This window comes from Pinus tabuliformis, chromosome 2_2 (assembly GCF_031772625.1).
Source record: "Pinus tabuliformis cultivar Carrire ecotype Pingquan chromosome 2_2, CPIR1, whole genome shotgun sequence".
Taxonomy (NCBI): Eukaryota; Viridiplantae; Streptophyta; class Pinopsida; order Pinales; family Pinaceae; genus Pinus; species Pinus tabuliformis.
Window position 1 is genome coordinate 1,079,033,093 of NC_142300.1, and position 20,661 is coordinate 1,079,053,753.

General features: G+C 39.5%; 1 protein-coding gene across 1 annotated transcript in view; it reads right to left on the bottom strand.

The window, feature by feature from the left end:
• Positions 1-594: 594 nt before the first annotated feature.
• Positions 595-20,661, bottom strand: part of LOC149197131 (uncharacterized) — a 195,004-nt gene continuing 174,937 nt past the window's right edge. Inside the window, exons 4-5 of the mRNA XM_089405740.1 lie at positions 1,385-1,492; positions 595-1,195 (exon numbers count right to left, since the gene is read on the bottom strand). Coding sequence (XP_089261866.1) covers positions 1,048-1,195; positions 1,385-1,492 — 256 coding nt within the window. The 3' untranslated portion in view covers positions 595-1,047. The remainder of the gene's footprint in view (positions 1,196-1,384; positions 1,493-20,661) is intronic.

Sequence of the window (20,661 nt, forward strand, 5' to 3'; positions counted from 1 at the left end):
CAAGCACATCTTCCATTTATATTGGACTAAATAAAACGTTTACTGGAAAAAGCACACTTACACTGTAAATCACAATAAACAACTTGCAAGAGGTTCTGAAAAGCCCAAAAGCATTCTTCCTCTTCTACTATGCTTTCTGACATAAACAGTTTCTGAAAAGCCCCAAAAAATTCTTCCTGTGTACTTTTATGCTCTTCTTTCTGACATGCAGAGGTCATTAAGATAAAAAAACATTCGTCTCTAGATGTTTTACTCCTGCCAAAAGGATTGAATCAGGATTGTAATGTAACTGTCTGTTGAGCACTCACAAATAGAAAAAATCTATCCTTGGAAGTGGAATCTTGTATAGATTTCCATATAAACGGGAAAGAAAGAAAACACATAATACAATTATTACCTGAAAGGGACTTTTAACAAAATGCTTACACAAAGAGCACTTGCATTGCAAATCACAATAAGAGAGGATGCAAGACGTTTTGAAAAGGCCCAAAACAATCTTACTCTATACTTTTAGATGTTTTACTCGAACAAAAAGGATTTAATCTGGATTGTGACGTGAATCCACACGCAGTGATCTGTCAAGCACTTTGTGAATAGAAAACTCTTCCCTTGTAGGTGGAAGCTTGCATAATTTCCCATATAAATGGGGAAGATAGAAAACAACACAAACAAACGTTTACCACAATTCCTGCATCAAAATGAATTCCAAATGACCTCCTGGAATCAAACAATCCACTTCTCTAAGGATATCTTTGCCTCCCTCTTTTTTCTAATCCACTAATAAACACTAACGAACACTATAAAGATACAAGGGAATACAAGTCAAGGGCCTTACCCTGCATCCCAGAGGAGAATCAAACTAAAGTGTGATTTCAAACACTTTGCTGATTAACAAGTTGTCATTAAATCAAAACCCCGTTTAGCTAACAGTGTAACACACTGTTGATATGGTTTTCAATAAAAAAATTCAAGCCTTTAACCTTCTATGCAAAAGGAACTTGAAACATGGAGTTGCTTCCATGTCCATTTTCCCTGACAAATTCTATCCTAATGTAGACGGCCTTGCTTCTTTAATAAAGTAAGTTGTAGCATAGAAGGTGACCTTTGTACAAGTGATTGTCTATTAAGTCGGAATTGCTTGGCATTCTGAATATGATCTAATGATGACTGATCTTGTAAAAACGCCACTGCATAGCTGTGAAGACAGAAGGAAATGTACAATTAGAATTTGAAATTACTAACTTTGAGTATATTCTTTGTCAAGCCCTCTCCTTCATTGTAGTCAAACAAGCCTGTGACAGTTCAACTAATATATTCTTCTTAAACCCTAGTAATGATACTAATGCAAAACAACTAGTTAGTGCAAGGAAATATATCAACTAACCTGTCCGTCTCATTGCTGCCACGTTTTATCTTCATCTTTTTCTTTGTAGCTTTTAGCATGGATGAAGGGTCACTAGCAGCTTCCTCTGCTAAAGATAGCAAAGACTGTCTGTACACAAAATACAGTATTTCAAATTTGAACCAAGTTTTAACCATAGATTACACCAGTCAACATTCTATTCTTATACTCTAGTAAGATGACAACATAACAGCAGACTAAATCCACATTGCATTTGATAATTCCAGTAGATGATGGTGCAGACCAGAAAGACCAATTACAATTTACTATAGAGATAGAGAGAAGAAGATGATGAAAAGCACGTGTGGTACTTTTGTGAAATGCAGTTTATTGCCATTTTCCTCGTGTCTCTCTATGACTAATGTTTAATGGCACTTATTATAACTATGGCTGTCACAAAGTAGTGCTCACAAGCATAGAGAAATTTTTGAGAAAATATACTTACCCAGAATCAAATTCAACGGCCAGATTTCCTTTACCTTATCCTAACCAGTTTTCATTATATTTAGCAAAATAATTATCTTCAGTAGTCCAACTGATAAATAAAAAGAATAAAATAGGAAAAAGTTAAATGGGAAAACGCAACTAGAAATTGACCAAACAAAATCCCATGGTATAGCCTTGAACAACAGGATACCTAGTGCAGCACAAGGAGAAAAGCACTAAACAGTAGATTCTTGCTTTTATTTTTTAAATTTTAGCTTTTGAAAAGGTCATCTTTTCATGCTCAATGACTCTGCTGCCTTAGCACCTCAACTAGAGATTTGACTCAGGTGAGATAATACCACTTTCACATTTCTACAGACTTCAAAAGCAAGGATGTACTGTAACTGGCAAAGGGAGAATACTTGATGGTTCCCTCTTTCTAGAAGTATGAATATAGAGGAAGGGTGCAAATAAGGTGCTTTCTAGAAGTATGAATATAGAGGAAAGGTGCAAATAAGATGAGGAGGAAATATTAGGTATAGTGATCATAATTAGGACTTAGTCATAAGTAGACATTTAATTAATGCTAGGCTTAGAAACTTTATAATAAAATAATGTAATCCTTAGTTAATAAATGTCGTCATTAAAACATTAAATAGTTGGGGATTACATAACTGCTCTCTCCTACTATGTAATTAGGCATTGCAACAATCCAGATTGAATCAATCCATCCTCCCTCGTCCTTATGTGTATTCCTGTCCACGTTTGTGTGTCTGTAAAACAGACAAAACATGCATCTTCATTTATCCCTCCATATCTTTTAACATTTTCATTCCTCTGATCAGGTTGGACTGCACCTTCATTCCCTTCTTGGGAAAAATGGAATGGATCACTGAATTTCTCCTCCCTAACATGTTCCTCGGTTTCCTCGGTTTTATTGGACTTTTTACGTAAATCAGGCACGTATGGAATTGGCTCTCCTTTGGGTGTATGTCGATATGGATATCGATATCGATCGAGGCAATCAAATTTAGGAATGCCGAGAGCATCCAATTCTCGGCCAACAACTGGGCTGGCACTGCGTTCTCTCTCTTGTTCTGGACTCATGGCGCTTGCACCAGGAGAATAATAATTCATCGTTTGGTTGATATTATAATTGGCACAGTTTGCAGGACCAAGAACACAACTATTGTTCACAAAGTTCACATTATAATTGCTGTGGGAATTTGGAATATAATAATTGTTAGAATTAACAAAACCAGAATGATTTCCACAAGGAAAAGAATTTCCTTCTATACCCGACAAGGAAAATGATCCAGCATCATCAAGTTGCTCTAGCAAAACTGCACTCTCATCCTTCAAACGATCAAGAGTACTTTCCCACTGTTCCTTGAAGGTTTCCATTTCGTTCTCAACAGCATCTTCTAAATCTTTCCCAGTTAATGACTCAGATAACTCAGACCTAACATCCCTTTCAACACGGGCAAGTGATTCTTCCTCTAATGATTCTTGAGCTTCCGCTGCCTTGCTTTCAACCTGTAAAAACTCATCAATCAGATCTTGAACCTTTGCATCTGTTAGAGGCATCTCCAAATTGGCCTCATTGTCATCTTCAAACAATGACTTTTCATCTTCGTCATCATAAGCATCTCCACTAAAAGTTTCACTTTCATCACTATCATTTTCCTTTCGACATGCTTTAACTTTTGCATATGATTTTTCTAATCACTCAAATGCTTCTTGAATTTCACTAAACTGCTCAACGCATTCAGGACGTGAACGTAATGGCACATTGTGCGGAGAACAACGTTCAAAGGCCCGCATAATTATATCGTGTGCCATGGCTCTGATACCATTGTAGCATAAAAACTACGCTGAAACACAAAGACTGATAGCTTGTAGACTTTGATATAAAAATACACTAAGTATTTAAATAATATTTTATTAATATATATAAAATTGTATAAGATGATATAAGATGATTTGAATGTTACAATGAGTCCCTGCTTTTATACCTCAGAAGGTGACCTTTTGTGAATGGGCATGTCTTTTAGACATGCCTTTTCACTTAATTTAATGATTATTTAACCTAAATAATATTTATTTTATTTATCTAATTGTTATGAATTATATTCATAACAGTCTTGGTATTCGTCAAATGGAATCTCTATAAGAAAAATTGTGTGCGGGTTTTCCTTCCCAAGAGGGAGAGGTTTTGGCCCTGGCAAAAAGCCAAACATCTTGTGTTGGTTTTGGTAGCTATTTGATGAAATAAGAAACACACACTCTAATAATGTCCAACAGAAGATTGTGCTAAGAAGAAAATTAAAATGCCTCACAAATAGTTATCAAGCTAAGAAGAATCACATCAATCCTACTTGCCCTAGATTCTTCAACATCATGGATGAGTAGGAAGCAAGATCCCATTTCATTGAGTAGTGAGTAGGCAGAATATGTGGCTGCATGTTAAGTAGGAAAATAGGTTGTTTGGTTAAGGAAGCTTCTAAGAGATTTGTTCGAGAAGTCTTTGGGTCCTATGTTTCATTCGAGGACGAAACATATCAACAATAAGGTTCACTTTATTAGGATCTTGGTGCAGGATGGGATCATGAAGTTAGAGTATGTTCCAACAGATGAACAGATAGTAGACATACTGACAAAGACTCTTCCTAATAAGAAATCCAAATATCTAAGAAACTTGTTGGGTTTGGTAAATATTGGTGATTGCATCGATCATAAGGAAATGGAAGAGATTTGTTGAGGCTTTGTGAGTGAAGCATTGCCAGGGGAGACATCAGGTCAGCACTTTGTGTAGATGTCTGGATCCCGGAATTGAAAAGGTGGTGTTGTTTATTGAGCTCTATTTTGCATACACACTTGTATGTTTGGGTTGGTGGTTAGCAAGTAAGCTTGATGGTACCTAGACGGGTTGAAAGCTTGGGTCCACCTTAGTCCCACTTGGATAGATTGCCCTGGTCAGGAATCTAGTCCATGGCATTGCGGTGCCTAAACGTTCTTCATGCTTTCATATAGTTTGAGATCTTCCATTGTATATGTACATTATGAATGCCTCCCTAGTTAAGAGGGAGTGTTAGAAAATGTAACTATGTTCGGTGCTCAATAATGTACTTGTTAAAAGAATAAAGAAAAGAATTTTTATTATTGTAACAATGACTTATTAAAGGATGGGTTTCATGCTTGGGTCATCATTATATTAGTCAAAGTACCCATTGTGGACTCCTAGGATTAATATAGGACTAATATTGAGTTTATAGAGTCATTGCATATTCGAAGGGACCCTTCTTGTGCTTTCGGACCATGTAAAAAGGTTTTGTATCAAGTCAAATATGAATTATGTACCCTCCACATCATGTCGGCCTAAGGGAGATCAAGTCGGCCTAAGGACTCCCATTCAACCCACTAGAAGCCTATATATTGAAAGAGGTCGAAGTCATTTGAGCATCTCACTCTCAAGCAAGTTCGGTATCTCAAGAAAAGCTAGAGAAGTGCGAAGTCTGTTGTGGGAAAGACGAAAGAAGTGTGAGTTTGGGAAGTCTTTAGAGAAGAAGAAAATCAAACTTTTGGTGCCTCTCTCTCTCTGTTTCGTGGTCTAGGTTGGGAGATTGAAGTCTCCTAAGATTTCGTTGTTGTCGGATGCTGCATGTCGCTGGAAGTTGTTGCCTAGTCGAAGTTGTTGGAAGGGGTCGAAGATCTGGAAGGCTGACATGGTGTGGAAAGAAAGTTTGGTCTTGGTCTAGGGTAAAAGAGTCTCAAAGAATACTATTGAAAAGAAGAATTATCTTGACTAGGTTTTCCCCTCGAGGGGGTTTTTTCCCTTGCATGTGCCTATATCTTGTTTCTCTTGTTTTGTGATCTTCAATACGTATAATTGCTTGATGAAAGATAAGATAATGAAGAAGTAAAGGAAGCAACACACTCATAAGTAATTATCAAGAAAGGAGCATCAAACCCTAAAATAATATCCTTGATTTTCCAAAAATCGGTTGAGGACCATCTTGGAGAGAATTTTATCCTAGGGATATCACCCACAAAATGGTGGGTAACAAGCACATTCAGGGAAAGTAAGAAGCCCAAAAGATATTCTGCATATGCAGCCTATATGACAAAACTAATAGTAGTAGAACCATCTACATTTGAAGAGGTTGTCAAACATCAAGAATGGAAAGGTGCCATGAATGAAGAATATCAATCGATAATGAGAAATGGAGTTTGGAAGATCGTACCTAGGCGTGAAGACAAATTTGAGGTAACTTCCAAGTGGCTCTACAAGATTAAACATGCAACAGATGGAAGTATTGATAAATATAAGGCAAGATTTGTGACTAGGGGCTTCTCTCAACAGGAAAGCATTGATTATAGTTAAAATTGGCAACTAGGGCCTTCCCCTTTGGACAGCTCATTTGATGGAGATGATTAGTGCATTGAATTCCTCTTTTTGCGAGGACCAAAATCGACCTAAAGATCATTAAATTTGGATAAGCATAAATGGTTTTTTGAATTTATGCCCACAGGTGCAAATTATCAATGTTAGCCACATCATCATGATGGCTCACGAAGCCCAGGAGACATGTCACTTCACCCTCAAAGATTTGTATAAATAAGAGAGACCTCCAACCTCATTTGGCATCATCTCATCTCACACATTCTTCTCTTTTCTAATCTAATTGGTTCGTACAACTATTGGGTAGTCGAATTCTCTCACACATGTGGCAAAGAGGAGGACAAATTGCAGGGTTGTAATTTCAAGGTTTATTGCAGGTTTGACCAGCGTTGACCAGGGGTGTTTTCACCACGTTTGACTGTGATTTTCTGCCAAACTTTTGCTCTTTGGATGCCACACCTATTAGCACTAAAATCAAGGTATTTTGGGCACATCGACTAAGGCTGACTGTAGAAATGACCATAAGGTTGACCGCAGGGCTAACTGCAAAGTTGACCGCAGAGTTTTACCAAGTTTGACCATTGATTTCATGACTATTTTGGGTTGACTTTGACCACCTTAGAAGGCCAGGTTTGACTAGGTATGGTCGAGCTACATTGAGGACAGTTTGTTGTTTTGACTAGCATTGACTTTTTGGTTAGGGTTGTTGACTACTGGCAGAAAATTTCAGATTTGACAGGGTTTCTTTGGTTAACATTTGGAAAGTCAATTTTGACTTTATTGTACTCTCTCTCTCTCTCTCTGTTGAACATTTGATATAATAATAAGAAGAATTGATCAAAGGGTTTTTCCCTGACATTCGCCAAATCAGGGGTTCTCTTGTCTTGGCTTGTCTTATGCATTTTGTTGTTCATGTTCTATCTATAGTAACTATCAATGTGATTACAAAGTCCAAGCAAGAGAGACAAAATCAATCTCCAAGAGAGATCTGTTGGACAGGACTGAGGACAAGCTCAATGACAAATATGACTATCATGCATGGAAAATGACTTTGGACTTGACATTGGAAGAGCATGATGCAATGGACTATGTGCAGGGAAAAGTAGAGGAGCCTCCTTCAAATGCACACGTTGTTGCTAAGACAAGTATAGAAAAGGTAAAGTCAAAGCTAAGAAAATTATCATTGGCTCCATTCAAAAGCATTTGGTTGCCTATATTTCTGATTTGGGAACATCTAAAGATATGTATGATAAGTTGGTTGGTATGTTCAAAGTGAACAATGCAAATCAAATCCTCTTTCTCAAACACAACTTGAAGAACATCAAGATGGACAAAGGGGAGTCTATCCAATCCTACTTCATGAGAATAACTCAAATCAAGAATGACTTGCTATCTATTGAAGAAGTTATTGTTGAGAGGGAACTCACTCTCATTGCACCTGGAGGTCTTTCAAGACCTTGGGATGTATTTGTCACCACTATTCTCAATAATGGCAGGGTACCTGGTTTTGATGAGTTAATTGGCTAGATGCACTCAAGAGGAGACAAGGATGATGGAGAGAGATAAGCCCTCCAATGAAAATGATCTGACTTCCTTCTCTGCTCATGCAAAAAGGAAGAATAATGTTGGTCCAAGAAAAAAGGGTCAAGGATTCAAGAAGGGATTTAAGGAAGGAAGAAAAGGAGGGGGCTACAATTGCAATAGGTTCGATCGCTATGCTAGAGAGTGTCCTCACAAGAAGAATTCTCCAAGAGATGACGACAACAACAACCAAAATGATTTCAAAAGCAATGGAAATCAAAGGAGCAACAGGTTCAACAATAAAGGAAAGGGGAATGCCCCCACTACACGAAATGGAAATGGTTGACTCAGTGTTACTTGGGAGAGGGAGCGAAAGCGGGGAGCAAGAGCGAAAACGGGAGCGGGAGCAACATTTTCAGAAGCTCCCGGTTTGGGAGCGAATCCTGGAGCGTTTTTTATATAATATATATATTTTTTATATTTTGATACATACATGTCAACAAAAACATGTAGAATAATGAATTAGATATAAAAAAACATAAGAAAACATAGATTGAACCATACAACAACAATCATCTAGAAGTTATAATCTTCATCAACCACGTCCACAAGTTAGTAACATAGTAACATACAACATATTGACTCTCGTGATTCATCAATCTTAAAGTTTCAAGCTTTCAAAATTCAATATATAACATTTATCATCATTGATCACCAAAGTTGTACTTGTAAGCTAAGTGTAACCATTACAACAAATAATATCTAACATGAAATGAAATGAAACAACTTTCAACTTTCATGAAGCATCATATTCATAATTCATTACTAATGAGTTATAATTGCCAACTCCAAACTTAAATTGTCATATATTGTTTAAAAAAATATCATAATAAATATGAAAGAGTCAATAGTTATAAAAGTTACTAGAAACTAGAAAAGAGAAGTAAATCTATTATCTATTTCTTATGCTTGGGCCTCTTGCCACCACGAGAAATGTCTAATTTTTTAGTCTTGCTGGAAAATCAGGATCTTTGTCATTAATATCACCCTCTAAGCATTAATATCCAGAGGTATCTTTGTCATTACCTATGTATCTGTATAGGGATCTTTGTCATTAATATCACCCTCTAAGCATTAACATAAGATAGAACAAGCATAGCATGTCAAGTCAAGATTTTGTTTGAGTGATGCGTACATTTTTAGGAGGGTCATGATAGAGGAGTTCGAGAACCAATGTCACTAACATCAAGGTACATAGAGGGATTGGTGCTCTTGATTAAATACAAGTTCCATACCCTAATACATGACAAAATTCAATGGAAACATTGCAATCCCCCAATCCTGAAATCCTGAAAAACTGATAAGTCTGCTGTATTTTGAATGAAATCTAAAATTCTACTTTCTCCATATGAAATCCAATGAGGCCGGAACCACTCTCCAACATCCTGAGTCATTTCATGGTAATGTTAAAAATTTAAGTAAAAGGATGAAAATGAATATTAAGGAGAATGTCACTTTTACTTTAAGAACTTAACATTACCATGAATAGCATATCAATACTAGGGCCTAGACTTGATCATTAAGCTACCCCACTCAAAAATTATTTGTTTCTTTCAAAAAAAAATTGCATTACAAACATTACTACAAAAAAAAATTTGCAAAAAAGGCAAAACGCTCCCGAAATCGCTCCCGAAAAGGTAGGTAGCGAAAAAAAATTTAGGGAGAGCGCTCCCGAAATCGCTCCCATTTCGGGAGCGATTTCAGGAGCACGCTCCCAGCCCGCTCCCACCCGGAGCGTGGATTGGGAGTGGGATCAGGGGGGGGACGCTCCCACACAACTATGGGTTGACTTCTCAAGAGGACAAGAAATGTCGAGTATGATGAAAGTAATATTGTAGAAAAACAACATGAGCTTTATCCTATTTCCACTCTATCTACTGCCTCTCCTCCAGATACGTTGGATCCTTGGTTTATTGATAGTGGATCCTCAAGACACTTCACTGGGTACAAGGAGGCCCTCACAAAGTTGGTTGAAAAAAAGACTAATTTGAAGATCATACTTGGAGATAATGCCACCTACCCCATGCAAAGGATAGGCATTGTCACTTTTCACTTGAATCAAGGTCGAACCATTCATCTACAAGAAGTATTGTATGTACCCGATTTGAAGAAGAACCTGGTGTCTATTTCTGCAATGGAAGATAAAGGCTTCAAGTTAGCATTCGTTGATGGAAAGGTACCTATTTGACAAAAAACCCTAAAGATGCATTTACTCTTGGATTTAGGGTTGATGGTCTCTATCAAGTTGGTGGAAGTCCTTTGGGAGCTTTGGCAAGATATGGCACCGTAGATTTTCCAAATTACACTACAAAACCTTACCTGAGGTAACGAAGATAGTCACAGGTATGCCCGAGTTCAACATGAATCATGAAGGTGTTAGTAAGGGTTGTGCAACTGGAAAACTTACAAAGGGACCATTCCCTTCTAGTGAAAGCAAGACAACCGATATTGTTCAATTGGTCCATCCTAACCTGTCTAGTATGTTGCCTGTAACATCGTTTGGAGGATACCCATATTATGCAATCTTTGTGGATGACTGCTCTCACAAAACATGGATCCATTTCTTGAAGAAGAAGGATGACGTGTTCAAATGGTTTTGTTCTTTCAAAGCATTGGTGGAAAATCAAACAGGGAAGAAAATCAAGATATTGAGGACCGACAATGGAACCGAATATGAATCAAATGAATTCAATGACTTTTGCAGAGAGGCTAGCATTAAGGGGAGACAATTGTTCCACACACTCCTGCGCAAAATGGAGTTGTTGAAAGGAAGAATCGAACAATCATGGAAGCCACCTACGCCATGCTACATGATCAATGTCTACCGAAGTTCTTATGGGGAGAAGTGGCCAACACTGTCGTATATGTTCAAAATAGGAGCTTGCATCAAGCATTGGATTTCAAGACACCCAAGGAAGTTTTCACTAGTAAGAAACCTGATGTTTTTCATTTTAGAATCTTTGGTTGTGCGATATATTTTCATGTGCCTAAAGAGAAAAGAAAGAAATTGGAAGCTTTTGGGAAGAAAGGAATATTCGTTGGCTACAGTGAAAATTCAAAGGCATATGGAATCCATGTGCATGATCAAAGAGATGTGGAAGTAAGTTGTGATGTCACCTTTAATGAAGACACTGCCCTTGGGAAAGTCAGAGATCTCCCTATCCCAAGGAAGGAGGATGATGCTACCGAAAAACAAGATGAACCTCTGATAGATGAGCTTGCGCCTAATGTTGATGGTCCAATGGATCCTGGTGATCCCTCTTACTCTAGGACAAGACCCCTATGGCTCAAGCATAATCTTGGAGATGTTGAAAGACATACTACTCCAAGAGGGACATTTCGCGAAAATAAGAAGTCGAACAAGTATGAAGGGTACTTGGCTGCCATGAGTACTCTCGTTCAAGCCAAACCATGCCTGTTCGAAGTTGTAAAACACTAGGTTTGGAAAGATGGGATGAACGAGGAGTATGAATCAAACATGAAGAACGATGTATGGGATGTGGTGCCTAGACCCAGGGACAAGTCAGTGGTCACTTCTAAATGGCTTTACAAAATCAAACATGGAGTTGATGGGAGTGTTGAAAAATATAAGATCAGGTTCGTTACTCAAGGCTTCTCTCAAAAGGAAGGAGTGGACTACGACGAGATATTTGCACTAGTTGCCCAATATACCACTATCCGATTTGTTATTACTCTCGCTGCCAACCAAGGATGGAACCTACATCTAATGGACATCAAAACTACTTTCTTGCATGGCTCGCTTAAGGAGGAAGTCTACTTAGAACAACCTCAGGGGTTCAAAGTACAAGATCGAAGGACACACGTGTGAAGGTTGAAGAAAGCTCTCTATGGGTTGAAGCAAGCCCCTACGACTTCGTACGAAGGGATTGACAGTTATCTTATGAAGTTGGGATTTATGAGGAGCTATGTTGATCCAAACCTATACTTCAAGGCTGAAAAGGACATGCCTCTTATTTTGGTCCTTTATGTTGATTAACTCTTTATGACTCGCGTGAACCCTCTCATTTATCAATGCAAAGGGGAGTTGACTTTTGAGTTTGAGATGAAGGACCTAGGTCTGATGCATTACTTCCTAGGCCTAGAGGTCTGGAAAAAGCCATGCGAAATTTTCCTTTCACAAAGAAAATACATTGTGAAGATGCAAGAGAGATGTGGGATGGCCGATTGCAAGTTTGTTTCTACTCCGATGGAACTCAACTTCAAGAAGCTATGTGGAACTGTTGTTGGGCCCAAATTGGCAAACCCTTCTAAGTATTAACAACTTTTGGGGGCCCTGATGTACTTGGTAAACTCTCGACCAAACATATGCTTCACTGTGAATACTTTGAGTCAATTTATGGTTCAACCTCATCACATACATTGGATTGTTGCTAAGAACCTCTTGAGATATCTCCGTGACACAATGTTAAGTTATGGTATGTTCTATGCTTAAAACAGTTTACTTATTTTTCTTATTATTATCCACAGATTAGCAATCACATGTACATTAAGTAAAGTGCAGATAGAACATTAAACGATTGATAGAAAACAAGCCAAGACAAGAGACACAAGATGTGGCGGCTAGCCAGGGACAAACCCCAATATGGGGAACCCTTTGATCAAATCTTCTTTTATCTTCAATAATTCAGCAAAGAGAAATAGTACAAAAATCTTATTTACATCAGCAACAGCAAACCCTAAATTAGCCCTAAACTAGGGCAGTCAATATCTTGCAAACCAACCGTCAGATCGCCTTGATTCCTTCACCAAAAAAAGTGGCCTTCTAGAGAGAGTCAGGTTCACCTACTGCGCAATCCAAAGAGAGAGAATGATGGTCAATACTAGTCAAACTTCCGATCTGCAATTGCAGCCCTAAAATCTGCGTCCTTCCTTCCACACGTGTGAGAGAAGAGTCTTGACTGCGCAGGAGAGAGAGAGATGTGATGAGAAAATGTGTGTCCAAATGAGGACGAGACCTCTTGTATTTATATGAAAATGTTGGGGTTGAATAGATGTGACTGTTGGGCTTCTGAGCCTACATAAGTTGCTGGCCGACTTAGACAATTAGTCCATAATCAAAATAAATTCATATCTCCATAAATACTTATCGGAATCGGATGATCTTTAGATCAATCCTACACCTCTCGACGAGAGGAATCTAGTAAAAATATTATCAACCATGAATAATATGACCCACATGGAGTTTGGCCCTAGTTGCCAATTTTAACACTCCCTCTCAACTAGGGAGAACTCCATCTACAATTCGTATGTCTGTCGCTACTATTCATCCATCAAATGCACTACCCTATACAGCTTGACCCCTGCTCTGCTCTGCTCTATTCTACCTGCTCTGCTCTGTTCTGCTATGCTCTGCTATGTTCTACTCTGCTCGAATCATGAAGAAGAAGAAGTGATCGAGGATGTATCATACCATCCTCCACTAACCCGAAGTCAGTCTCAGAGTGTGTACCACTAGTCCCAGACCAATCCTCTACTGACCCGAAATCAATGTCATAGTGGGTACCACTTTCAGGACCAATGTCATTGATCCCAGATCAATGAAGGTCATCCTGCCATAGGGAATACGGTAGATACAACGATGCATCCATCAGTACTACAATGGTCCCTATCCTCATTTCCCTGCTCATTGATCAGATGAGAAGTACTTCCCATGAGTCAAAGACTGCATGGGTAGGATGCCTTGACAGGAGAACTAATCATCTTGTCCACAAGAGAGCAAATCATCCTGTCCCACAAGAGAGCGCATCATCTTGTCCACAAGAGAGCGAATCACCCTATCCACAGGAGAGTGAATCATCTTGTCCCACAAGAGAGCGAATCATCTTGTCCACAGGAGAGCGAATCATCCTATCAAGAGAGCGAATCATCTTGTCCACAGGAGAGCGAATCATCCTATCCACAATTGCCATGGAGAACACATCATCCAGGCCCACAAGAGAACTAATCATCTTGTTCCATAGTCGCCACGGGGTGTCACAGGGGAAAGTTGAACCTTTTACCCTGTACCAAGTGCACCAACAGGGGATGGTGAGTCACCCTGTGGTCATGTGTAGCTCCAAGAAGTACCCTACGCCCCCGTGGACCTCCCAGAGCTCAGTACATCATACTTGACCCTCATCAAAGGGTCTTTGAATGACACCAAGTCGTTCTCGGAAAGTCAGGAATTTGACCTTTCCTAGGGGCTTTGTCAAAATGTCGGCAACCTGTTCATCTGTACCGATATGTTTCAGCCTTATTGCTCCTCGCTACACCATATCTCGAATATAGTGGTACCTGATATTGATATGCTTGGAGCGATCATGAAATACGGGATTCTCTGATAAACGAATCCCACTCTGGTTGTCACATAGGATCACGGTGATATCCAATGTAAATCCAAACAGCTCACTGAAGAGCTTTCACAACCAGACTGCCTCACTAGAGGCCATGCTAGCAGCAATATACTCTGCCTCAGCGGTGCTCAAAGCCAGCGACTTCTGCTTCCTACTCATCCAAGATATCGAGGCAGATCCCAAGGAGTAACAGCACCCGGAAGTGCTTTTACGGTCCACCACACTGCCTGCCCAATCAGCATCAGTATATCCAAGTAGTCTCACATCTCCGGTAGTGTATCTTAACCCATAAGTAATTGTGCCACGAAGATATCTCAACAGATTCTTGGCACCTATCCAATGTATGTGGTGAGGTTCAACCATATGTTGACTGCAAATCATATGTCTGTACAGGAGTTCACTTAGAACATTAATGCTCCGACAAGTTGACGATACTCGGTGGCATTTCGTAAAACAGGTCCAGCAGCAATACTGCTTAACTTTTTGAAGTCAAACTCCATCGGGGTAGTTACGAGCTTGCAGTCCACCATACCGAATCTTTTCAATATCTTCACCACATATTTTCCCTGAGATAGGAAAATTTCCCTTGGCTTCTGCCAAACTTCGAGTCCTAGGAAATAGTGCATCAGTCCTAGATCCTTCATTTCAAATTCAGAAGCCAACTCCCTCTTACATTTGTGAATGAGAGGGTCTGCACCTGTTAGAAAGAGGTCGTCAACATACAGCACCAGTATGAGAGGTTTGTCATCTTCAACCTTGAAGTAAAGGTTGGGATCGGCTTCACTCCTAGTGAATCCCAGCTTCATCAAGTAGCTATCGATCCTCTCATACCATGCTCGGGATGCTTGCTTTAACCCATAGAAGGCCTTCTTCAACCTGCACACATGAGATTTTCGATCATAAATCTCAAATCCTACGGGTTGCTCCACGTTGACCTCTTCTTTGATTGAACCAAGCAAGAATGCGGTCTTAACATCCATCTAATGTAGTTTCCATCCTTGTGAAGCCGCAAGGGTTATGATCGAGCGGATGGTGATATATCTGGCACAATGTTAATTGGGAGCGGGAGCGACATTTTCAGAAGCTCCCGGTTTGGGAGCGAATCCCGAAGTGATTTTTTTAAAATATATATATTTTTTATATTTTTTTATTTTTGATACATATATGTCAACAAAAACATGTAGAATGATGAATTAGATATAAAAAACATAAAAAAAAAAACATAGATTGATCATTGAACCATATCACATCAATCATCTAGAAGTTATAATCTTCATCAACCATGTCCACAAGTTAGTAACATACATATTACAACTGCAACATATTGAGTCTCGTGAATCATGATTCATCAAATTCAATTTTAAAGTTTCAACTTCAAGCTTTCAAAATTGAAAATTCAATATATAGCATTTATCATCATTGATCACCAAAGTTGTACTTGTAAGCTAAGTTTAACCATTACAAGAAATAATATCTTAGATATTTCTAAGTTCTAACTTCTAATTGTTAACATGAAATGAAAAGTTATAAAATGAAACATGAATAATGAAATGAAATGAAACAACTTTAGTCTTTCACGAAGCATCAAAACGAGCGACAAAATGAGCCTTATACTTTTCCGTACTTCCATCAGCTACATGCTTTATCTTGTAAAGCCATTTAGAAGTGACAATTGTCTTATCTAGGGGTCTGGGAACCACTTCCGAGACATCATTCTTCATAATAGACTCATATTCTTCGGGTCAAGCATCCTTCCATACTTGATGCTTGACGGCATCTGAGAATGATGAAGGCTCATTTTGAATGATCGTGCACATGATGGTCAGGTATCCCTAATATCTGTTCGGCTTCTTTCTTTCACGGAAGGTTCCTTGGGGTGCGGTGTGTCCTTCAGCATCATCAAGTGTCCCCCTAAGCCATGAAGGCCTCTTCCTAGAAGAGGAAGGCTCAGGCGGAGGAGGATCAATAGGATCCATGGGTTCTTCCACATCGGGCATTGTCTCATCTTCTTTTTCTTTTGGTTCCCTGGTGTCAGCTTCTTGAGAGCTCCTCAAAGTAGGAAGATTGTCCACCTTGTTAAGGGCCATATCTTCATCAAAGGTGACATCATGACTAATCACGAATTACCTTTGACTGGCTACATAGATTCTATAGCCCTTAGTATTTTCACTATAACCCACAAAGATTCCTTTCTTTCCAGATGCACCCAATTTATTCATTTTCTCTTTCGGCACATGAAAATATACAGGGCTTCCAAAAATTCTAAAATGAGAGACGTCAGGTTTCTTACCAGTGAACATTTCTTCAGGAGTCTTGGAACCCAATGCTTGATGAGGGCATCGGTTTTGTACATATACGGCGGTGTTTGCAGCTTCGGCCCATAGAAACTTCAGAAGTCTTTGATCATGAAGCATAGCACGAACAGCTTCCACGATCATACGATTCTTCCTTTCCGCCACACCATTCTGCTCAGGAGTATATGGTGTAGTAGTCTCCCTCTTAATGCCAGCCTCTTTACAAAAATCATGAAACTCATTAGATTCATATTCAGTCCCATTATCAGTCCTTAAGATCTTGATCTTCTTTTCAGTTTGATTCTCGATCAAGCCTTTGAAGTGTTGAAACCAGGAGAACACTTCATCCTTCTTTTTCAAGAAGTATATCCAAGTCTTGTGAAAATAGTCATCTATAAAAGTGAGGTTATATGAGTATCCTCCCAAGGAGTTCACAAGCATCATACCAGATATGTCTGAGTGAACTAACTGCAATATATCTGAGGTCTTGCTTTGGCTCGAGGGGAATGGTCCCCTTTCTAGCTTTCCTTCAGCACATCCTAGACATACACCTTCTTTCTCTACTTGGAATTCGAGCATCCCTGTCACCACTTGTCTTACATCGGGTAGAGCTTTATAATGAAGATGAGCAAACCTCCAATGCCATAGTTCGGACTGAAGAGATGTGTCACAAGACATGACACCTAGCAGACTTCCTCTTACCTGATATAATGAATCAACTCGAAACCCAAGAGTGAAGGCATCTTTAATATTGTTTTTCTAGGCACGTACCTTGACATCGATGAAAGCCACCTTATAGCCTTTGTCTTCCATTACCAAAATGGACACCAAGTTCTTTTTGAGATCAAGTTCATATAATAAATCCTGTAGGTGGATTGTATTACATTGATTCAATTTAAGAGAGACATTGCCTACACCTTTCACGGGATATTTCATATTATCTCCAAGGACAATTTCCAGGTTGGTTTCTTTCTCTATCAGATTATGGAGAACTTCTTTGTAACCAGTGAAGTGCCTTGAGGCACCACTATCAATAAGCCAATTTCCCAGCGAGTTCGAAGGAGCAGAGGTAGATAGAGTAGCTGGTAGATAATATTCATCCTGCTTATTATCAACAGTGTTAGATTCATACCTGGAATTTCTTGCCTTCTTGAATGATTGTCCTCTTCCTTGATTTCCAGCACTCCTTTTACCTCGGCCATTTGACCTGCCATTTCTCTGATTGCCTTGAGAGGGATTTTGATCATCGTCCCGGTGTGAGTCCCTTCTATCAGGGCACTCCCTTGCGTAGTGACCTGCTTTATTGCAGATATAACATCGTCCTTTCTTTCCACCCTTAGGTCTGGCCTTTCCTTTGGATTTAGCTTCGGAATTATTTCTTTTCTTAGCATGAGAAGAAAAGGCAACGGGAGGACCTTTAGGTATGGGCATTTCTTGCTCTTCCATCCCCAATTCTTCTTGAATGCATCTTGCCATTAATTCCTTGAATCCAGGAATTACGTTATTGTTGAGGAGGAGTAGTCCAGTCTATCGTAGATTTCCTCGAAGGTGTTCAGGTCGGAGATGTAGGCCACCAAACGTTTGTCGATAGAGTCCCAGATGATCTTCTTAGCTTTTATTTCCCCCTTGGTCCATTTGTTTCTAGCAGCAGCAGATGCATTTGATGGAGGCTCAACAATTCCGCCTCTCACATGGTCCAACACTTCCTGTTCTTCTAATGTTAGATCGAGAGACATCTTCCATCCGTGGTAGTCAGACTTCTCACAGAGCTTGTCTTCAACAGGGAAGTGTGTTGAGGACCCCATGAGTTCTTTTTTAGATAGCCTGCCAACCTTCTTTTCAATGATTGCTCTTGCTCTTGCTTGGGCATTGTCTTCACCTCAACTCCGATACCATGTTAAGTTATGGTATGTTCTATGCTTAGAGCAGTTTACTTATTTTTCTTATTATTATCCACAGATTAGCAATCACATGTACATTAAGTAAAGTGCAGATAGAACATTAAACAATCGACAGAAAACAAGCCAAGACAACAGACACAAGATGTGGCGGCTAGCCAGGGACAAACCCCAATATGGGGAACCCTTTGATCAAATCTTCTTTTATCGTCAATAATTTAGCAGAGAGAAATAGTACAAAAATCTGATTTACATCAGCAGCAGCAAACCCTAGATCAGCGCTAAATTAGGGCAGTCAATATCTTGCAATCCGACCGTCAGATCGCCTTGATTCCTTCACCAAAAAATGCGCCTTCCAGAGAGAGTCAGGTTCACCTACTGCGCAATCCAAAGAGAGAGAATGATGGTCAACACTGGTCAAACTTCCGATCTGCAGTTGCAGCCCTAGAATCTGCGTCCTTCCTTCCACACGTCTGAGAGAAGAGTCTTTTTGCGCAGGAGAGAAGACTCTTTTTTTGTGCAGGAGAGAGAGAGATGTGATGAGAAAATGTGTGTCCAAATGAGGAGGAGACCTCCTGTATTTATATGAAAACGTTGGGGTTGAATAGATGTGACTTTTGGACTTCTGAGCCTACATAAGTTGCTAGCCGACTTAGACAATTAGTCCATAATCAAAATAAATTCATATCTCCATAAATACTTATCGAAATCGGATGATCTTTAGATCAATCCTACACCTCTCGACAAGAGGAATCTAGTAAAAATATTATCAGCCATGAATAAGATGACCCACATGGAGTTTGGCCCTAGTCGCCAATTTTAACACACAATCAACTATGGGTTGAGATACACTGTCTGGAATTTGAGGCTACATGGATATTCTAATGTTGAATGGGCTGGCAATGTGGTGGATAGAAAGAGCACGTCGGGATATTGCCTCTTATTGGGATCTGCAAGCAGGGAGCAGAAATCAGTTGCTCTAAGCACCGTCGAGGCCGAATATATTGCTAAGGTCGAAGTTCTAAATCGAAGTTATTACTGGAAGGTTATCATCTACAAAAGAAGGCCTGACTTGGTGATTGGAGAAAGTTTGTGTCTAGGTCAAGGAGTCTCGGATTATCTCGTGAAACTATTGAAGGAAGAGTTGTTGACTAGGTTTTCCCCTAGATAGGGGTTTTACCCTAATTGTTTGCATACATCTGGTGTCCTTGACCTTCGCGTTATGGTTTTGGTAATTGCTTGATGAACTAAAGTAAAATAAGACACAAAACGTTTAATAAGTAAATAAGAATTTCACAAGTAATTATCATCATAAGAAAATCCTTTTGCCTTTCTGATTTTCTAACATTGTAATATCCTAAGGAAAATTAACAGTAAATATGCAAATCAAACATAGACAAAAACACCATGAAAAGTGAACACATATTCAGACCATAAAATGGCACCAAAAGTTGAGCTGCTGAGCTCTTTTTATTAATAAAGATGGGTGTACAATAAGGTGTTGGAAGGAATGCACCTAGGCTTGCTCAAGGCAAGTTAGCAAAGCCCCAAATGAAAAATAAGACACCCTCCACCAAAATGTTGCTATGCTTCTCAAGCGTTGCATTGAAGATGCCCAGAAATACGTTGTTGGTTGAATGGATTTGTTGCTAGGACCCTCTCCGGGGCTCAGAAAATTTTGGGAAACTAATCCTGGCCTCTCCACCAAATACCCAGAATAACCCACGAAGGAATTGGCCAATAATTGACTTCGAAAATTCGGCTCTATTTCCCTTAGCTCGTCTTCGCTGCTGGCTGAATTGGGAGTTTGACCCGCCAAATCTTCCGAGAAAATTATGCCAAATTATTTCTAAGGTCCTTGTCAAAAACCTAGAAAAACCCAGAAAGGGTTTGTCATAATTTTGAAGCTCCAAAATTGACCCCAATTGCTCGGCCCTCCTCCATAAGCAAAAGATGTAGCCAGTAGCAGATGTTGCATTTGTTGCTCTGCCAAAATGCTGGAAAATCCCCCACAACACTTCCCCGGAACTCCAACTCAAGTTTTAGGCCCAAACTCCTTCACTCTTCCAACTCCCAAGTGTGTCTCCTCCAAGCACTGCGCAGTGCCTGCACTACTACAACTTTACCTACTACTGAACTCGGCCTCCCTGCTGCTCCTTTCCTTGTTGTTGTAACTTAGCCTCCCTAGTGCTGTAACTCAGCCTCCCTACTATTACTTTCCCTGTTGTTGTAACTCGGCCTCCGTACTGTTGTAACTCGGACTCCTTGGGCTGGCACTTGATGTCCACCAAAGCAAGGGTTGAGA